The sequence below is a fragment of the Rana temporaria genome, chromosome 7 (genome assembly GCF_905171775.1).
Source record: "Rana temporaria chromosome 7, aRanTem1.1, whole genome shotgun sequence".
NCBI classification, from domain to species: domain Eukaryota; kingdom Metazoa; phylum Chordata; class Amphibia; order Anura; family Ranidae; genus Rana; species Rana temporaria.
Genome location: NC_053495.1, coordinates 54,636,766 through 54,657,410, shown reverse-complemented (window position 1 = coordinate 54,657,410; position 20,645 = coordinate 54,636,766). Strand labels below are relative to the sequence as shown.

General features: G+C 45.4%; 1 protein-coding gene across 1 annotated transcript in view; it reads left to right on the top strand.

Annotated features, from left to right (window-relative positions):
* The window catches only part of STAB1 (stabilin 1), a 357,595-nt gene that overhangs the window by 1,984 nt on the left and 334,966 nt on the right, over positions 1-20,645 (top strand). The window contains exons 2-3 of the mRNA XM_040361004.1: positions 10,976-11,112; positions 20,499-20,614. Coding sequence (XP_040216938.1) covers positions 10,976-11,112; positions 20,499-20,614 — 253 coding nt within the window. The remainder of the gene's footprint in view (positions 1-10,975; positions 11,113-20,498; positions 20,615-20,645) is intronic.

Here is a 20,645-nt window from a genome sequence, read left to right as displayed (position 1 = left end):
AATTCACCCCAAAGGTGTTCTATTGGGTTGAGGTCAGGACTCATTTGGTGGAGGGGGGATTATGGTGTGGGGTTGTTTTTCAGGGGTTGGGCTTGGCCCCTTAGTTCCAGTGAAGGGAACTCTTAAGGCGTCAGTATACCAAGACAATTTCATGAACTTTCTAGGAACAGTTTAAGAATGGCCCCTTCCTGTTCCAACATGATTGTGCACCAGTGCACAAAGCAAGGTCCATAAATACATGAATGAGTGAGTTTGGGGTGAAGGAATTTGACTGGCCTGTACAGAGTCCTGATCTCAACCCCATAGAACACCGTTGGAATAAATTTAGAGTGGAGAATGTGAGCCAGGCTTCTCACCCAACATCAGTGCCTGATCTCACAAATGTGCTTCGGGAAGAATGGTAATACATTCCCATAGACACATTCCTATAGCTTGTAGACAGCCTTTCCATAAGAGTTGAAGCTGTTATTGCTGCAAAGGTTGGGCCAACTCAGTATTGAACCCAACGGACTAAGACGCCATTAAAGTTCATATGCGTGTAAAGGCAGGTGTCCCAATACTTTTGTGAGTGTGATATAATCTCTCTAGTGTGTGTGTGTATGTAATATATATATATATATATATATATATATATATAATATTATTATTATACAGGATTTATATAGCGCCAACAGTTTTGCTCAGCGCTTTACAACATCAGGGAGGACAGTACAGTTACAATACAATTCAATACAGATATATATATATATATATATATATATATATATATATATATATATATATATATATATAGCGGGTAACATATGTATTAAACACGTCACAATTTTTCTAGGTAAATCGTTTTATTTTTTATATTGGAAAAAAAAAAACATTTCTCACAAATATTTAAAGCAACAATGGTGGAACATAGATATCAAAAGTAGTCTATTAAGGGTACATTGAAAATGTGTGTTAGGTAAATCTATTTCTAAAGGTGCTATTGACATGACATGTTTCTTTTCACTCCTCTGGCAGAAATCTTGCAAGGAGCACCTGGTTTTGGCTGGTGTATGGTGAAATTATGTTCTTTGCACTTCCGGATTATGGCCCCAACAGTACTCACTAGAACATTCAGAGGTTTAGAAATCCTTCTGTAACCAAAGCCATCAGTATGTTTTGCAACAATAAGGTTGTGAAGGTATTGAGAGAGCTCTTTGCTTTTACCTATCATGTGAGGTTTCTTGTGTGGCACCTTGATAATAGGCCATTGGTTAAGACTGAAACCAGCTGATATTAATTTGCACTGACAAGGGGCAGGATTGCTTTCTAATCACTGATAGATTTCAGCTAGTGTCTTGGCTTTCTAGTAATTTTTTGCACCTCCCTTTCTTCATGTGTTGAATACTTTGTCATTCCATTTTATTACACATACTGTAACTTAATTTCTGAACGTATTTGTTTTGGTTTCTTTGTATGTATGGACTGCATGGGTTGTTACCGATATGTGGTGAAAATTTCATGTTAATGGCTCCTTTAGCAATATATTTACCTAGAAAAATGGCGACACGTTCAATATTAACTTTACAAGATGTGTGTTGGCTAATGCATGGTGTAGAATTGATGTACTGCCCTGCATTCATTCTCTGCCCCTTTGCTCTGGCTGCTCATGGTTGACATTGAGTGCATGCTGCACATGTGTGGCTAATCACCTGTTTTCTCGCATCTGGAAGGTAATTGCGCATGCACAATCTGTTTTCCTGCCCACCTCATGTTAGCACACAACAGGTTAACACCTCTGAACCCCCACAGGACCACCTGCTTTTGGCTAAATAAATAACTGGTTGCCCTGTCTGCGGGTTCGTGGGCAAAATGATGCTTAAGCAGCATTGACATTGTACAGGTGTGGTATTATAAGAGCTCTGCAATGTTATCATTGCCTCTTCCTTGTGTTTTTTTTTTTTTTATTATGTCTTTTTATATGCAGCTAGCCACACTGCTCCCCTGACTGTCAGTCTGAGAGCAGCTGTGAATGATGTCACAGGGGGCAGGGAGATGGGCAGCATGGGATGGTAAACACCAGTCGCCATGCAATGGCGTAAATTATCTTGAAGGTCTACAGTTGAGAGGGCTTCTATCTCTGCAGTCCTGCCTGGTAAAGGACTTGCCTCAAATTATCTCGGAGTCTCATGTCTGCCTCTGGATGTGCTGTCCTGACTCCCCTACTATGCGGTGTACTGTGGGTTTGATAGTCTGCTGTCTGCCTTTTTGGAAATGCTGCCTGAGCTCACCTGCTGCTGCTTCTGAAGTTAGTGGATGAAGGCAGAGGGGTCTTAACCTTTTCCCGCCCACCGTATGCAGAATGACAGCCGGGAAGTGGTTCTGTTATCCTGACTGGGCATCATATGACGTCCAGCAGGATAACATGCCAGCGCACGCCCATAGGGGCATGCAGCGTGGCGATCACGAGTGTGGCGTGTCAGTCTGACACACCGCATCTCCGATCGTGGTAAGAAGCCTTTGACAGTGCTGCCCATCAGTGCCATATATTAGTGTCCATCAATGCAACCTATCAGTGCTGCCTGTGAGTGCCCATGAGTGCTACATATCAGTGCCACCTATCAGTGCCAATCAATTCTACTTATCAGTGCCACCTTATCAGTGCCACCTCATAAAAATGTAGTTTGGGTACAGTGTTGCATGACCGCGCAATTGTCATTCAAAGTGCGACAGTGCTGAAAGCTCAAAACTGTCCTGGGCAGGAAGGGGCGAAAGTGCCTGGTATTGAAGTGGTTAAAGAGACCGTGTATCTGTTTTTTGGTGAGCGGTAATATGATTTTCTCCATATATTTTGTGCAAATATGAGCTTGCCACACCTATTGGTGGCACAGAAGATTAGCAAAGGTAGGAGGGGGCAACGTGGGACATGGTTTTCAAAAGAGTGCTCAAGGAATGCAAATTAAAGTGTGTTGCATTATTTTAGGAGCAGAAACCCTAAACGCAAACGCTCCAAAAAACATAAGACCCGCCAACGATCATCTTATTCTGACCAGGACGATGACACCTAACAGATTGTCACATTTATTAAGCATGTGGTCAATACACTCCAAGACCCCTTTTACACTGGAGCGGTTTGCAGGCGTTATTGCGCTAAAAATAGCGCCTGCAAATTGACCCTAAACAGCTGCTGTTGTTTCTCCAGTGTGAAAGCAAGAGGGCTTTCACACTGGAGCGGTGCGCTAGCAGGATGGGAAATAGTCCTGCTAGCCGCATCTTTGGAGCGGTGAAGGAGCGGTGTGTATACCGCACCTTCACAGCTCCTGCCCATTGAAATCAATGGGACAGCGCGGCTATACCACCGGCAATGCGCCTCTGCAGAGGCGCATTGCAGACAGTTTTAATTCTTTCCCGGCCGCTAGTGGGGGGTAAAACCGCCACGCTAGCGGCCGAATAGCGCCGTAAAATTAGCAGTAAAGCACTGCTACAAATAGCACCGCTTTACCGCCACCGCACCTCCTGCCCCGGTGTGAAAGGGGCCTAAAGGAGCCGTTTCCACTTGCCCTGTGAAGGAGCAGGATCCAGGCAATTGGCACATGTCTCCCACCTAGCTTATATAAAGTTCAGGCTGTCCATCCTGCTCCGCTGTGATGTGGTCCCTGTGTTCACATGATAAATGCATTGTTTATCAGGGAACCCCTCTGCTGGTCTCTGGGGGGGGGGGGGGGCATATGAGGTGTAAATCACTCTTAATGGGGAACCTGTGCAATATTATGAAAAAAACGCATCCCATGGAGTCCTCCCACAGGGCGGCTTTCATGATATCCAAGCACCCCATGTGGCACTGGCTCACATGCATTTATGCCTGCATGATGGGAAATGCCTCTCCCAGCTCAGGGTGTATTTTGGGCCCGCATGCAGTCTGCAGTGGCAGAGAAATAAAATTGCACAGGTTGTCTCACAAGGATGCGGGTTGTGCAAAATTCTAAGCCCTATCAAGGCGGCTATAGCAGAAAGTATGCTGCAAATATCCACGCCACAAGCAACATCCATAATGAAAGAGCGTAAATCGCTCGTTGATGAGGGATGGCAGAGACCTCATCAGAGGACCACTTTACAGTACAGTTTCTCTAAGCTTTATCCAATTAAAATGGCTGATGTATGTTTATGCTTCCACTTCCAGGGGTGGATGCTGTCCTCTAGCATCTGGCGCATCGTGTCTGCCTTTTTAAAACTCTGTTGCCTTCAGAGATCCTGTGGATGAGAAAGCGGACAAGTTCTCGCCAGATGCAGTCCTGTGCGTATTTTTTCTTCATTAAGAGCTCATGAACAGGATGTGCTGTGCCACTTTCTTGCTGCGGCACAGACAGCGATTTCCCGACACTGGAAATCGACAGATATGCCTTCCCTTGGTGATTGGGCTATTGAAGTAGATAGTATTAGAGACCTGGAACGTATGTTGGCCCAGGAAAGTAATAGAGGAACCGTTCTCTGTTATGTAGACTTCTTGGTCCATGTTCCGGTACGCCACAGATTTTGTCCCATGGGCGGAGGGCGAACAAGATCCCACCACACCCTAGCCTAGATTGAGTTCCCCTCTTCTTTCTTCTTAATCTGATATTATTCTTTCTTTATTCTATATCCTTACCCTTTTACGCTTTGCTCAATCCACATCTGCTCTCTGAGCATTGGTAATACTTCCCTTTTCTAAGGAACAACACGTGACCCATATGGCATATGCTTTCTGCACGAGATAGGTTTTTCTCTGTTACACATTGCTTTATTAGGCAATAATATGCTCTAATACTATTTATGATAACCTTGCCTTTTTGTGATATGTTTTGCTTGATGCGCTTCGGAACTGTAAAATTACTGAAAGAACTGCCAACTTGACCTCGGTGGATTTATCGTTTCTGTATTTCTCTACTTGAAAATACTGTAACATTGGGTTTGTTATCCTTGGTTACTCAATAAAATAAGGTTGAACTAAGAACACATCGACAGTGTTTAAAGGGGAGTTCCAGCCATTTGTATGTTTATTAAAAGTCAGCAGCAACAAAAAGTGTAGCTGCTGGCTTTTAATAAACAGGCACTTACCTGCTCCAGCGACGCGCCGGCCGGGGCTCTGCTCCTCTCCCCCCCTCCCCGGCCGGCGTCTTCATTTTCAGTGTGGGCACCCGGCCGTGACAGCTTTCGGCTTCATGGCCGGGCACCCACTGCGCATGCGCGAGCGGCACTGCGCATGCGCGAGCGGCACTGCGCATGCGCGAGCGGCACTGCGCATGCGCGAGCGGCGCGGCCCGGCGCCGCGCCGTGTAATTGGCCAGGAGATCGCCTAGGACCTGTGACGTGTCCTAGGCGATCGCCTACAGCAGCCACTTCCTGAAGGCGATTAAGCTTAGTCGCCTACAGGAAGGAGGAAGTGGGACAGGAAGTCCCACTCGTGCTGAAGCCCCCACTCCCCCCCCAAAAAAATTACATGCCAAATGTGGCATGTAAGGGGGAGAGGAGTGGGTTAAGAGGAAGTTCCAAATTTGGGTGGAACTCCTCTTTAACTTTGATTCCAATTGCCTAGTTTCACACCAGTGCAGCGCATTCTAGTGCAGTCAACAAAAGTAGAATGTTACGTTGTTTCTCTATGAAACCCATCTGGAAAGTGTCAAAACGCATTGACAATGCATTAGAATGCATCAAAAACACTCATGCAGAAAATTATGGTGATCTGGCCATCGGGCTTGTACAGAATCTATACAGTGACAGATTTTGCCTGTCAGCCAGCAATATCGTTAACTTTGATATATAATCTTTAGAAATGGCATTACATTCATCACTGGAAACTGCAAGATTTGCTAGAGTTTCTGGAGGAGTTGAACCTGGCAACTGACTGACTTTTGGTTGATGCTTTTGATAGACCTAGTACAAGCGCTGGTGCACTCAGTCACTGCTATGAGAGCATTGTGGTTACACCACTGGAGGGCAGGTGGAACTTCTACAGAAGCCTTCAACATTTCCTATAATGGAAGGTTATTGTTTGGCCTAACATTGAACAACACAATTACGCGAATGACAGGAGGAAAAGTCTGGGCTGTGGCCACAGACTAGTAAGAGGAAGTCACCATCTTTCACTCAAGCCTATTGAACTTCAGAAGGTCAAATCTTATAAGACATGCTGCAGATTTAACAGATCACAGTTACCTTTTACATGAAATCAAGTCCTGAGCAAGTTAAGATGGCTGGAAAGTCTTTTGAAGGTGTGTCCAACCAATCTCTACCAGTTGGGGCCATGGAGCCTGAGTGACGTTGATGATTGTAGCCTCCTTCTGGAGGGTTTGGATGACAATCAAAGACCAGTGGGTCCATAAGGCAGGTGAGAGTACAATGAAGAATTCCAAAGTTGACCACCGAATCTGTTAAATTTATGTCCAACAGATCTCAGAAGAGAAAATGTTTGCAAGATTTAGGTATAAGAATATATACTGCTACAAGGCCATCATGCCAGTGATGCTGAAAATATAGAATCATCTGGGGGCTTTTCTCCACAGTTTTTCTAGTAAGGCAGAAGCTGGGGAGTCCACAATCTGAAGAAACAAGTGCAAGGCCATTGGAGTGCAGATGCCTTTTCTAGCACTGCAAGCCTTTCAGGATCTTCAAGGGGGCCTTAGTAAGGTTGACAGCAAGACAATAGTAGTCTACATTGCCTGACAAGGGAACACCAAAAGTATTTTCCTGTTTTACATCTTGCAAAAACTTTTAGTGGGGGCAGAGAACCACTTGCAGTCAGTTAAGGTTGGTCTACTTGCCAGGAAAGCAAAATCAACTATTGGCTCGGTTAAAAAATATTCTGGCTAACAAGTACCTCAAACCAATATTGGCCCTATGGGGCTTTCCAGCAGTAGTTCTCGTGAGACTTCACTGAACACACAGTTTCTGGTATTTGCAACAGAATACAAATGCAAAGACCCCATCATACAAGATAGGTTCACAGAGCCATGGAATTTTCTGTTTGATCTTTGTCTTTCTCTGGTGTCCTTGAATATAAAAGGCGCTTCTAAAAATATGAACAGAACAAGTTTATGCCATACAGGTCTTTTTCACCTACTGAGGAGGCCTTGGCTTTCACTGCTCCCCCAGATGTCATCAGCACCACCAAACCCGTTTCTGGTCAAATGAAATCTTTTATGGCAAGGTCAGTGACAGCACCCCAATCCAATGAGACTACTTTTATAGCCTGGCTAAGTAATAGCCTAGACTAGAGATGCAGGGTTTCTCATCCGGGGTTGTTCAGACCCTGGTGACCAGAAGATCATCCGTGAATGCTACATATGAGAGGATTTGGAAGAAGTTTTTTTTTTGTTTGCTCAGCAAATTCTCTCCTGTGTTCCCTGCTCTAGCCAATATCCTGGACATTTTACAGTCAGCGCTAGAGGTTGGTCTGGCATACAACTCCATTTAAGGTACAGATCTCTACCTTATCTTTCAAAATTCTGACAGAACCGGGGTGTGTGTATGTGTGTGTGTTTACACACACACATCCCGGTTCTCACTCTGCCATGAGCGATCGCGGGTACCCGACGGTTATCACGCCTGCCAGGCACGCGCATCAGCACTGGGAACATGCTGCAGGGCACGCATGCGCCTGCTACCGCGTCTTAAAGATTAAATATAACTGCGATGGTTGGTCGGGAAGTGGTTAAAGTGCATCTGTTCACAGGTTTTAGACATTAAACTATTTACATAATTGTAACAAGCAGTAAAAAAAATGTAATGAAAATTAAATTACTGCAAAACCAAGAACAAAACTGATAGAATTGCAGCTTACATAGTTACATATAGTTACATAGTTGTTGAGGTTGAAAAAAAGACACCAGTTCATCCACCTCAACCAATGGTGTGTGTGTATGTATTTATGTCAATAGTACATTGTATATCCCTGTATGCTGTGGACGTTAAAGCGGGGGTTCACCCTGTAAAAAAAAAAATGTTTTCCTCTAGCATAAAATTCGGCATAGTAGCGCGAGCTACAGTATGCCTGTATTTATTTTTTTAGCCCGGTACTCACTGTGCAATCGTAAATGGAAGATTCCGACTCCCCGCGGGGAATGGGCGTTCCTATCCAGAGGGAAGGTGATTGACGGCCGGCTCTGGCACGTCACGCTTCTCCGGAAATAGCCGAAATAGGACTTGGCTCTTCACGGCGCCTACGCATAGTCTGTGCACAGGCGCCGTATAGCGATGTGAAGAGCCGAGACCTACTCCGGCTGTCTTCGGGGAGCGTGATGTGCCAGAGCCGGCCGTCAATCACCTTCCCTCTGGGTAGGAACGCCCATTCCCCGCGGGGAGTCGGAATCTTCAATATACGATTGCACAGTGGGTACCAGGCTAAAAAAATAAATACAGGCATACTGTAGCTCGCGCTACTATGCCGAATTTTATGGTAAAATGTTGTTATGGAGGGTGAACCACCGCTTTAAGGTGCCCATCTAATAGTTTTTTGAAACTATTGATGCTCCCTGCTGATACCATTACTGCTTGTGGATGAATAGCGCTATTCGCTATTCAATGGGCAGCGCCGCAGAACCGCCGGTTAAACCCTTTTTCGGGCGCTAGCAGGGGGTTAAAAGCGCCCCGCTAGCTGCCGAATAGCGCAACAAAAACTACAGTAAATCACCAATAAAATGGCGGCGCTTTACTGCCGATGCCCCCACTGCTCCAATGTGAAAGCTTACTGGCATGAATTTGTTTACTCTGAGGAGTTCAAGGAGCAGCTGATTTGAATTATTTTGTAAGTTAATTTTACTGAGGGGGCGCGTGACCCTGAAACACTGGCGGATTGACTGGTCCCTCTTTTTCCTTTTTGTCCTTCCTCCTCTGATTTCTGCTATCCTTTTTATTTCCTAACATTTTCTTTCTTTGTTCCACCCAAGTGGTGGCTTTTTTTCTACACAAACGGCACTTGCCAGGTAAAAAGTCACACGGGGTACAAAGACTTCCTAGCACCCAGTATTCCAGGTTACCTCTTTCTGCATATTTCTGCCTCCTCTCTATCTTCTGGTAGATACGGTTTTGAAATTTCTGTGGACTTGTTCCATTATAGTTTTGCCAGAGTTGTGGTTTCTGTACTTACCGTGTGGTGCTTTGACATAACGTATTGACATTGACCCAAACCACACAGTCAAGGCAACAAAGGCGTGCGTGGCTCAAGGAGAAGCGTCAGCCTCAAAACCTTAATGACTTGGAGAGGATCTGCAGAGGAGATGTGTGCAAACCTGGTGGCCAACTACAAGAAATATCTGACCTCTGTGATTGCCAACAAGGGTTTTGCCACCAAGTACTAAGTCATGTTTTGTGAAGGGGTCAAATATTTATTTTATTCATTAAAATGCAAATCATTTCAAATCTTTTTTGAAAATATTCTTTCTTCTGCAACAAAAATACAATTTTTGGTGAAATACTCCCAAAGGGAAATCATGTCTACAGGGATGCAGACCCAGCCAATTTCCTCATTAAAGCCCAGCAGCTGACTGATAATTATAAAATGACTTTCATACAGATTCTTGTGCACATGGACACAGACAAGCAAACAGTGATTTCTTTAGAATAACAAAAGGTAGCAATCTGCGAAAAAGTTTGTTAAAGTCTCTGCAATGTACTTAGAATAAAATTTTCTCAACAAAAGTGGTGTTACTGTTTGTTTCCTTGACTAACTCGTTACAGAGATGCAAGGGGCAGGCAGTGGAAGACACAACCCCACTTGGGGTGTACCTACAGGGGTTGCAAGGGTCACAATTGTGACCCAGCCCCATGCTCCAGGGCCGTGTAGCTCCCCTGTACACCTGGATAGGAGGGGCAGCAGCATATAGAGGAACAGATGTCCTACATTTTCCTCCTGCAGCCACTGAAAGCCTGCTTTTCTTCCTCTCCCTTCCGCAGGTATTCAGTGGCAGAAGGAGGAAACTAGAGGGGATCAGTTCCTCTATATGTCACCCCTCCTATCCAGGTCCTGTTGCCCCCGGGTCCCTGTGTGCTCTACTGGCGTCTTGTTCCCCGCAGCACTTTCCCCCTCTCCCCCCAGCTGCTGAGGTGGATGTGTAAGGATGGAGAGCGAGGGAAGGGGCCAGTAAATGTAATTTACCGGTACTGATCACTGACTGTTCATTCATAACTGAAGCATAGTAAATTGTGTTTACTATGCTTCAGTTTGAATGAAAGGGAAGCTCTTTGCTATTTTTGTCCATTCATTATGTGCTGCTGAGACTGCAGAGATGGAGATTGAGGACTGTGACCTCAATCTCCTTTCTGTGTCTCAAAGGTGAAACAGAGTTCTGTTTAGACCCCTGATATTTCACCAAAGCTTCCCATTGTTGAATATTGTTTCACTTTGCACTTTAGCACCCAGCAACATTGCACTGATATGCATTGTGTGTCCTAACCTTGTACCAGCACTTTATTATAGTAATTTTAGCAGGTTCACAGCGCAACATCACCATTTTACCCATCTTCCTGGTGGGCTCCAGCATTACTACACACCACACTGAAGTGTGCCTTCCCCGCAGGACACCAACAGCTGGTCCCAGCAAGCCTTCTGGCTGGTATGTGGACCTAAGCCTGTTTCCATCACAAGTGCTGGGCCATCCAGTTCGTGTTTGAGGCTGGAGCAGACTTGGCTTTTACCTTTAAAATTAGACTGTGTCAATCACACATGACTGTGTTTTTATCTGGGCTGTGTGCTTTATCTATAGCAACATAATAAATGTTACTTCATGGTTTATATGGAAGCAAGTTTTATTTATTTATTGATCATCCTCCAATTTATTTGCTTGTTTCTCATGGATACCCTGAATTTACACGTGCGCAGCATATAACCTTCGTGATTCTGCTTTCTATGTTGTTATGCTGTTATAGCATTTTTGCTCAGTTTCTGTATTGTGTTTTTTTTTTTTTTTTGCTATTCCACCCTATATACAGTAAATTAATATTTTATTTACACCATTTTTGAATACAGGTGAAATCCAAGCGCTGCGATGTAAGAAAGTTGCTAAAAGTGGATACAGATTGCATGTCATGTGCTGCAGCAGCCAAATATGTCTGCCCCAGAGGATCATCAAAAATAACATCTGGAACAGGGAAAGCTGGATGCAGGTGAGCTTGCATATTACAGGTACTCTTCCTGTAATTCTGCTATTCTACCTCATTCACTTTATCACTAAAAGCCTATTAGTTCTGATGTTGTTTATCTCTATAGAACTTCTGTGATTTTAGTTTTACAAAGTGTGCGTGTGTGTGTATATATAGGCCCAACCAAGAAGGGAATGACCTAGAGCAGAGGTCTCCAAACTTTCTAAGCAAAGGGCAAGTTTATTGTCCCTCGGGCTTTAGGGGGGCCCGACTGTGGCCAGCGGGAGTAGAAAATGCCCCAACATCATTGCCCTATCATTGGTTTTAATGAAAGAATAGTGCCCTATTAAAGCGGAGTTCCACCCTATTTTACAACTTCTTTGCATTCGTTTTTACACTGCCCCTTTAAATAAATTTGGGATGTTTTATTTTTGTCTTTTAAAAACTCACGTTTTTATCTGTGAGTCTCTTATTCCCCCGCCGCGGCGGAATGGCCCCCCCGCCGCATCCAGCGCTGCTATGCCTCCTGGGATATGTGTCTCTTCAATCCCAGGAGGCTGGGCTGAACATCGCAGCCGTGGATGAACATCTCGGGGGGCGGGAGGGAGGGAGGGCAGTGCCGCCCATAGAGGTGGTGTCCTTCCTCTTCTCCCTCTCCAACTCCTCCCCCGTCCTAGCTCCTCCACTCGTCCTAGCTCCGCCCCCGTCCTAGCTCCGCCCCCGTCTTAGCTTCTCCACCCGTCCGTCACCGCCGCCCCCGTCCTCCTCCCTCCACCACCCGCCCACCTGCCATCTGTCTCCGATGCACGGAGATACAGATCATCAGGCAGAGAGAGCGAGTCTCTGTCTGATAGATCTGTATGTGAGAGCACCGAGCATAGTACAGCCCCGCCTCCCTGTACATTGCAACATCGCTCTGCACTGTGTGTTACAATTCTGGTGCAGGGAGGCGGGGCTGTACTATGATCAGTGTCCTCACATACAGACATACACAGACCGAGATGTGCTCTGTATGCCTGATCATCTGTACCTCCCCCCACTCTGCACATAATGTTGTCACCGCACTGTCACCGCACTGTCACCGCACTGTCACCGCACCGTCACCGCACTGTCACCGCACCGTCACCGCACTAACATCACCGCACTGTCACCGCACCGTCACCGCACTGTCACCGCACTGTCACCGCACTGTCACCGCACCGTCACCGCACCGTCACCGCACTGTCACCGCACTAACATCACCGCACTGTCACCGCACCGTCACCGCACTGTCACCGCACTAACATCACCGCACTGTCACCGCACCGTCACCGCACCGTCACCGCACTAACATCACCGCACTGTCACCGCACCGTCACCGCACTGTCACCGCACCGTCACCGCACCGTCACCGCACCGTCACCGCACTGTCACCGCACTAACATCACCGCACCGTCACCGCACTGTCACCGCACTAACATCACCGCACTGTCACCGCACCGTCACCGCACCGTCACCGCACTGTCACCGCACTAACATCACCGCACTGTCACCGCACCGTCACCGCACTGTCACCGCACCGTCACCGCACCGTCACCGCACTGTCACCGCACTAACATCACCGCACTGTCACCGCACCGTCACCGCACTGTCACCGCACTAACATCACCGCACTGTCACCTCACCGCACTAACATCACCGCACCGTCACCGCACCGTCACCGCACCGTCACCGCACTGTCACCGCACTAACATCACCGCACCGTCACCGCACTGTCACCGCACTAACATCACCGCACTGTCACCGCACCGTCACCGCACCGTCACCGCACCGTCACCGCACTGTCACCGCACTAACATCACCGCACCGTCACCGCACCGTCACCGCACCGTCACCGCACCGTCACCGCACTGTCACCGCACTAACATCACCGCACTGTCACCGCACCGTCACCGCACTGTCACCGCACTAACATCACCGCACCGTCACCGCACCGTCACCGCACTGTCACCGCACTGTCACCGCACTGTCACCGCACTGTCACCGCACTAACATCACCGCACCGTCACCGCACCGTCACCGCACTGTCACCGCACTAACATCACCGCACTGTCACCGCACCGTCACCGCACTGTCACCGCACTAACATCACCGCACCGTCACCGCACCGTCACCGCACTGTCACCGCACTAACATCACCGCACTGTCACCGCACCGTCACCGCACTGTCACCGCACTAACATCACCGCACTGTCACCGCACTATCACCGCACCGTCACCGCACTGTCACCGCACTAACATCACCGCACTGTCACCGCACTGTCACCGCACTGTCACCGCACCGTCACCGCACCGTCACCGCACTAACATCACCGCACTGTCACCGCACTAACATCACCGCACTAACATCACCGCACTGTCACCGCACTGTCACCGCACTGTCACCGCACTGTCACCGCACCGTCACCGCACTGTCACCGCACTAACATCACCGCACTAACATCACCGCACTGTCACCGCACTATCACCGCACCGTCACCGCACTGTCACCGCACTGTCACCGCACTAACATCACCGCACTAACATCACCGCACTGTCACCGCACTGTCACCGCACTAACATCACCGCACTAACATCACCGCACTGTCACCGCACTAACATCACTGCACTGTCACCGCACTAACATCACAGCACTAACATCACCGCACTAACATCACTGCACTGTCACCGCACTAACATCACAGCACTAACATCACAGCACTAACATCACCGCACTAACATCACTGCACTAACATCACAGCACTAATGTCACCGCACTAACATCACCACCGCACTAACATCACCGCACTAATGTCACCGCACTAACATCACCGCACTAACATCGCAGCACTAACATCGCAGCACTAACATCACAGCACTAACATCACCGCACTAACATCGCAGCACTAACATCGCAGCACTAACATCACCGCACTAACATCACCGCACTAACATCACCGCACTAACATCACCGCACTAACATCGCAGCACTAACATCACCGCACTAACATCACAGCACTAACGTCACCGCACTAATGTCACCACCGCACTAACATCACAGCACTAACATCACCGCACTAACATCGCCGCACTAACATCGCAGCACTAACATCGCAGCACTAACATCGCAGCACTAACATCACAGCACTAACATCACAGCACTAACATCACAGCACTAACGTCACAGCACTAATGTCACCGCACTAATGTCACCGCACTAATGTCACCGCACTAATGTCACCGCACTAACATCACCACCGCACTAACATCACCGCACTAATGTCACAGCACTAATGTCACAGCACTAACATCACAGCACTAACGTCACAGCACTAATGTCACAGCACTAACATCACAGCACTAACATCACAGCACTAACATCACAGCACTAACGTCACCGCACTAATGTCACCACCGCACTAACATCACCGCACTAACATCACCGCACTAACATCACTGCACTAACATCACAGCACTAACATCACAGCACTAACATCACAGCACTAACATCACAGCACTAACATCACCGCACTAACATCACAGCACTAACATCGCAGCACTAACATCGCAGCACTAACATCACCGCACTAACATCACCGCACTAACATCACCGCACTAACAAAATGAATTTATTGACAGTGCACATGTCTGGTATATGTATACACACCACATATATAACAAGAGATATATATCATCTTGTTATGTAGATATATCTGCACAGGAACAAATTATTTTGTATATTTACTGGTTCCTGGAAGGAGGAGGGGAGGGGGGGGAGAGGAGGGGAGGAGGGGAGGAGAGGTTTGCTTTGCATAGATAAGGGGCGGTAACTTCCTCTGACACTCCCGTTGCTATTGAAAACTGATCTGAAACCATTACACTGCTTGTACAACACTGAGCATGTGCGAGGCTGAAATCCAGGAAGTCATACAGTCTGGCTTCATGATGCCCACACTTAAGATGGCCCCAGTCAATTTCTATTTTATAAAGTGTCTAAATGCTGTAACAACCTAACAAAACGGACCTTAGTTTACAGACTAACTGTAGTAGAATACATTCAGCTTGTGTATTACAGGGGTATTCATATTTAAAAAGTTTTTTTTTTTCAATTTGTGGCCGGAACTCCGCTTTAATGGTGTCAGTAGGGGGAATGGTGCCTCATCATTGGTGTGAAATAGTGACCCAAGGGTCAGATAAAGGAAAGCAAAGGGCCACATCTGGCAGTTTGGAGACCACTGCCCCAGAGTCATGAAACTTGCTGCTATTTCATGTATTCACCCCGAAGTTCAACATACTTGGCACAGCATTACTCAAGTTTTTTTTACCCCACCAAAAAGAAAAGATGTCTGGTCAGTGAAATTCTGCTCTGCTGCTGTCATCACTTCTGAAACACTTGAAAATTTCCTCCCGTTTTCTTTATTATTTTTAAGATTTGGAAACCGGAAACATTTATTGAAGGTGAGTAGGTGGATGGATGCTCTATGCACTAAAACACCAAATTCTACAAAACACCCATTGTTTTGCCAGTATTGTAAGCATGTGCATAGTCCTTCAAAAAGAGAACACCTCTCTACAGCTTCACTCACGTTTTTCTTTGAACACAAGTTAAAATAGTATTCTGTGTTAACAGTTTGGCCCTTCAGTGATCAAGTTAAAAAGCCACCATAACCTTTCCTTCTGACTTTTGGGTCTTGAAGATTGCTGTTTGGTCTCCGGATCATAATGGTGAAACCTTGTTTCATCCACAGCGCTGAGTGGTTCCAAAAGATTTTCACTAGATCTCTCAAAATGCTGAAAAATCTAATTGGAGGTGTCCACTCAGTTTAGCCTTTTATCTCAAACTATTTAGCAAAGACCAGCTATTCAGCGCTCAGTGCACGATGGAATATGACGCATATAAAAGTCTAAATGTAGATGAGAAATCAGTTGTAAGGGGATGTCAGGAGCCACACACAGTCACCGGCAGCTCCTCAGAAAGGACCAGGGAATCTCACGTTGACATGCAAAGAAATGGAACAGGGCACCAGATCAGTGTGGATAACATTTGTTTATTCAAAGACACACTTACATGTTAAACTCTGGTGTCATGCTCCAGTGATAAGTACAGGTACTTTCAGGGAAACAGCTGCAGTTGCCAGAATGGACTGGCAATAGCTGTAAAGCACAAGCAAGGACCTGAGGACAGAGGACTGAGATGAACAGGAGGGGACGGGTTGCAATGCATTTCCGAGGCCCCGCCTTCTTCATCAGGCAAGGCAATTTGGCACCCACTTAGCTGGCAGCTTCTGCATACCCAAGTGCCCATGATTTGTGAAATCCTAACCTGTTCCTTGGAGATCTTGAGGGTTGTTTTAGCTGAGATTTGCCATTTTTTCCCAACATCCCGTCACAAACATAATCAACAATTTCAGGAGTTGACACTGATCTCTCCCAAGGTCTCATTGCATCTTCGCTGTCAAAATCCCTATCCCTAATTTGACACATCACGTTTTCACAGCTGAGTAGAATGGGCACTTGTGACTCATTGTATGCATCATACACTCATTGGTTTTCTCTGGAGTTTTCTTCCACAAATATTAAAACCGCATGAGAGTCCTAGGTTCAACTTTTTATGCAATGAAAAGTGGCTGGGGTGTGGCTTTGCATTTCATTTATTCATCAATACAGTAATTTAATCCCCTGCAGGTTTTGTAAGTTTTCCCACTTACAAAGAAATGAAGAGTCCTAAAAATTTTTAACATAGGAGTATTTTAAATGATAGAGACAAAATATCAACAAAAAAATCCAGAAAAAACACATAAAACAAATGCTATAAATTAAGTTGCAGTTCAATGAGTAAAATAAGTATTTGATCCCCCATGCAAAACATGACTTGGTACAGTAAAATGCTGACTTTAACCCCAAGAACACCATCCCTACAGTCAAGCACGGAGGTGGAAACGTGTTTGGGGCTGTTTCTCTGCTAAAGGTACCGGCCGACTTTCCCGCATTGAGGGGCCAATGGATGGGGCAATTTATTGTAAAGTCTTGGATGAGAGCCTTCTTCACGCCAGAACACTTCAGATGGGTCTTCCAGTAGGACAATGACCCAAAACATACTGCCAAGGCAACAAAGAAGTGGCTCAAGAAAAAGCATATTAACCACTTCATTACTGGGCACTTAAACCCCCTTCGTGCCCAGACCAATTTTCAGCTTTCAGCGCTGACGCATTTTGAATGACAATTGCGCGGTCATACAACACTGTACCTAATTTATATTTTTATCATTTTTTTCCCACAAATAGAGCTTTCTTTTGGTGGTATTTGATCACCTCTGCGATTTTTATTTTTTGCGCTATAAACATAAAAAAAACAGAAAATTTGGGAAAAAAAACACAATATTTTTTACTTTTTGTTATAATAATATCCCAATTTTTTTTTAAAAAAATAAAAATTTCCCTCGGTTTAGGCCGATACGTATTCTTCTACATATTTTTGTTAAAAAAATCGCAATAAGCGTATATTGATTGGTTTGCGCAAAAGTTATAGCGCCTACAAAATAGGGGATAGATTTATGATTTTTTTTTTTTTACTAGTAATGGCGGCGATTTGCGATTTTTTTTTTTTTTTTTGTCAGGCCTGCGATATTGCGGCGGACGTATCGGACACTTTTGACACAATTTTGGGACCATTCACATTTATACAGCGATCAGTGCTATAAAAATGCACTAATTACTGTATAAATGTGACTGGCAGTGAAGGGGTTAACACTAGGGGGGTAAGGAAGGGGTTAAATGTATTCCCTCATTGTGTTCTTACTATGTGGGGGGAGGGGACTGACTGGGGGAGGTGACCGATGCTGTGTCCCTATGTAAAGGGACACAGATCGGTCTCCTCTCTCCCTGACAGCACGTGGAGCTCTGTGTTTACACACAGAGCTCCACGTCCTGCTGTGTCACTGACGATCGCGGGTGTCTGGCGGACTTCACGGCCGCCAGGCACTCGCATCGGCTCCCGAGCGATGCGCCAGGCACGTTGTTTCCCCGCTGCGTGCCCCCAGCGGCGCGCACGGGGAATCACAACAACAGGAGGTCTAAAGACGTCCACTCGGCACTTGAGAGCCGCGCTGTGGACGTCTTTCGTCTATAGCGCGGCCCCTCTAGTGGCCTAGCCAGTCTCCAGACCTTGCTCCTATAGAAAATGTATAAAGGGGGGGGGGGGGGACTTTGAGTTGCCAAGTGACAACCAAGAAACCTTAAGGATTTAGAGTAGATCTGTAAAAAAGAGTGGACCAAAATCCTCCTGAGATGTGTGCAAACCTGGTCACCAACTACAGGAAATGTCTGACCTCTGTGATTATCCACCAGGTACTAAGTCATGTTTTGCTTGGGGAACAAATACTTATTTTACTCGCTGAACTGCAACTAAATTTATAACATTGGTATCATGTGTTTTTCCTTGATTTTTTGCTATTCTCTCTCCATCATTTAAAATACATCTATGATAAAAATTATAGACCCTTCATTTCATTGTAAGTGGGGAAACTTACAAAATCTGCAGGAGATCAAATAATTTTCCCCACTGTATGACAAATATTAATATGAGAAGTAATTATGAGAAAGGGCTTTTAAAATATCTTGACAAAAAATTGTATTCAGACAGCGGGGGTTAAGTGAACGGGTGTGACTCCCGCGGGAGTCTATTCCCGGAAGTGGATGCAAATACCTGTATTATACAGGTATCTACCCCCCTATCCCCTGAAAGGTGCCAAATGTGACACCTGAGAGGGGGGGGGGGGTGTTCTTGAAAAGCGGAGGTTCACTTTTTGTGTGGACCTCCGCTTTAAGCATATCACATGCGTTATTTAGGTGTCTGGACACATTTTTAGGTGGCCTTGCCAGTCTCCAGACCTTAATCCTATAGAAAATATGTGGAGGGAGCTGAAGGTTCGAGTTGCCAAACGTCGGCCTCAAAACCTTAAAGGGTCACTAAAGGAATTTTTTTTTTTAGCTAAATAGCTTCCTTTACCTTGCTGCAGTCCTGGTTTCATGTCCTCATTGTTTGTTTTTGCTCTGATGTTGCTGTAAATCCTCTCTGTTTTGGACACTTCCTGGTTGCCTGTTTCCTGATAACCACAGTACTGGGAGATTTCTCACGGTGGTCACTAATCAAGGAGCTGTGTGTAAAACGAAACTGGATTGGTGCTGAGGAGTTTTAGACAAAGTATCACTGCTTTCTATTGGCTGACTGCCCTCTAGTGGCTCTCTGTACATCAGAGAACCAGCAAACAACAGCAAAAACGAAACTACACTGCAGGCACATTATATGATTGTTTTTTTATCTATTTGTAATCATTTTTAAAAGGAATCAGTTAACTATTATGTCTCTATACCCTGTAAACAGTCATTTCAGCTAAAAAAAAAATTTCCTTTAGTGACCCTTTAATGACTTAGAGAGTATCTGCAAAGAATGGGACAAAATCCCTCCTGAGATGTGTGCAAACCTGGTGACCAACTACAAGAAACGTCTGACCTCTGTGATTGCCAACAAGGATTTGTCACCAAGTACTAAGTCATGTTTTGCAAAGGGATCAAATACTTATTTTACTCATTCAAATGCAAATCAATTCATAACTTTTTTTGAAATGCGTTTTTTTTTTTTGTGTTGTTGTTATTCTGTCTCTCACTGTTAAAATAAACCTACTATTAAAATTATAGACTAATCATTTCTTTGTCAGTAGGCAAAATCAGCAGGGGAGCAAATACTTTTTCCCTCACTGTACACTTCAATCAAGAGCTCATTCACATGTGGCTATACTGCCAAGGTGTGAGGGTGCTGCCTGTCCAAAGCAGCATACTGTTTCATTTTAGCCACAGCATGTGTACAGACCCAAGCAGCTGCATGCCCTCGTTCAGTTGAGCAGCCAGGGAGCTGTAAAACTGCAGCCCAACCGCCTGATTTTACCCACCCTCTGGCTGCCTGTGTGAATAAGCCATGACAGTGTACACTGACACCATAATGATACAATATAATAACAATCATAATATAAACTTTAGCAGTGCAAGCACAGATATTGTATTTCATGCATGTCTTCTATTTTTATATACAAATACAAAATAACTAGGAAGGATTATAACCAATGTAAGTTTTTATTTTTCTAACATTCTATTCTAGTGACCCCTTTCCTCTACTCTATTGAACATGGGGCTTTTATTGCTGTTTGTCTCTATTTCAAAGAAAAACAGAAAGCGAGGACACATTTTTCCACAGAATACAGACCAAAATAAAAACTTGACAGAAGTTCTAACCTCCCCCTTCAGATTTAAATGGAGTTTCTGCATAATTTCCATGTTTTTTTTTTTTGTTGTTGTTTTGTTTTTTAATGTTCTGTGTTCTGTGTTTTTATCCTTTAGATACACCGTGGATATGGGAGGAGTTGTCCTATCAATGCAGGGCTGCAGTCACACTTGTCAATCCTTCATTATAGAACCTGTATGCTGCAAAGGATTCTGGGGTTCTACTTGCTCAGGTATGAACCTTTTAAATTTTCCAACACTGGC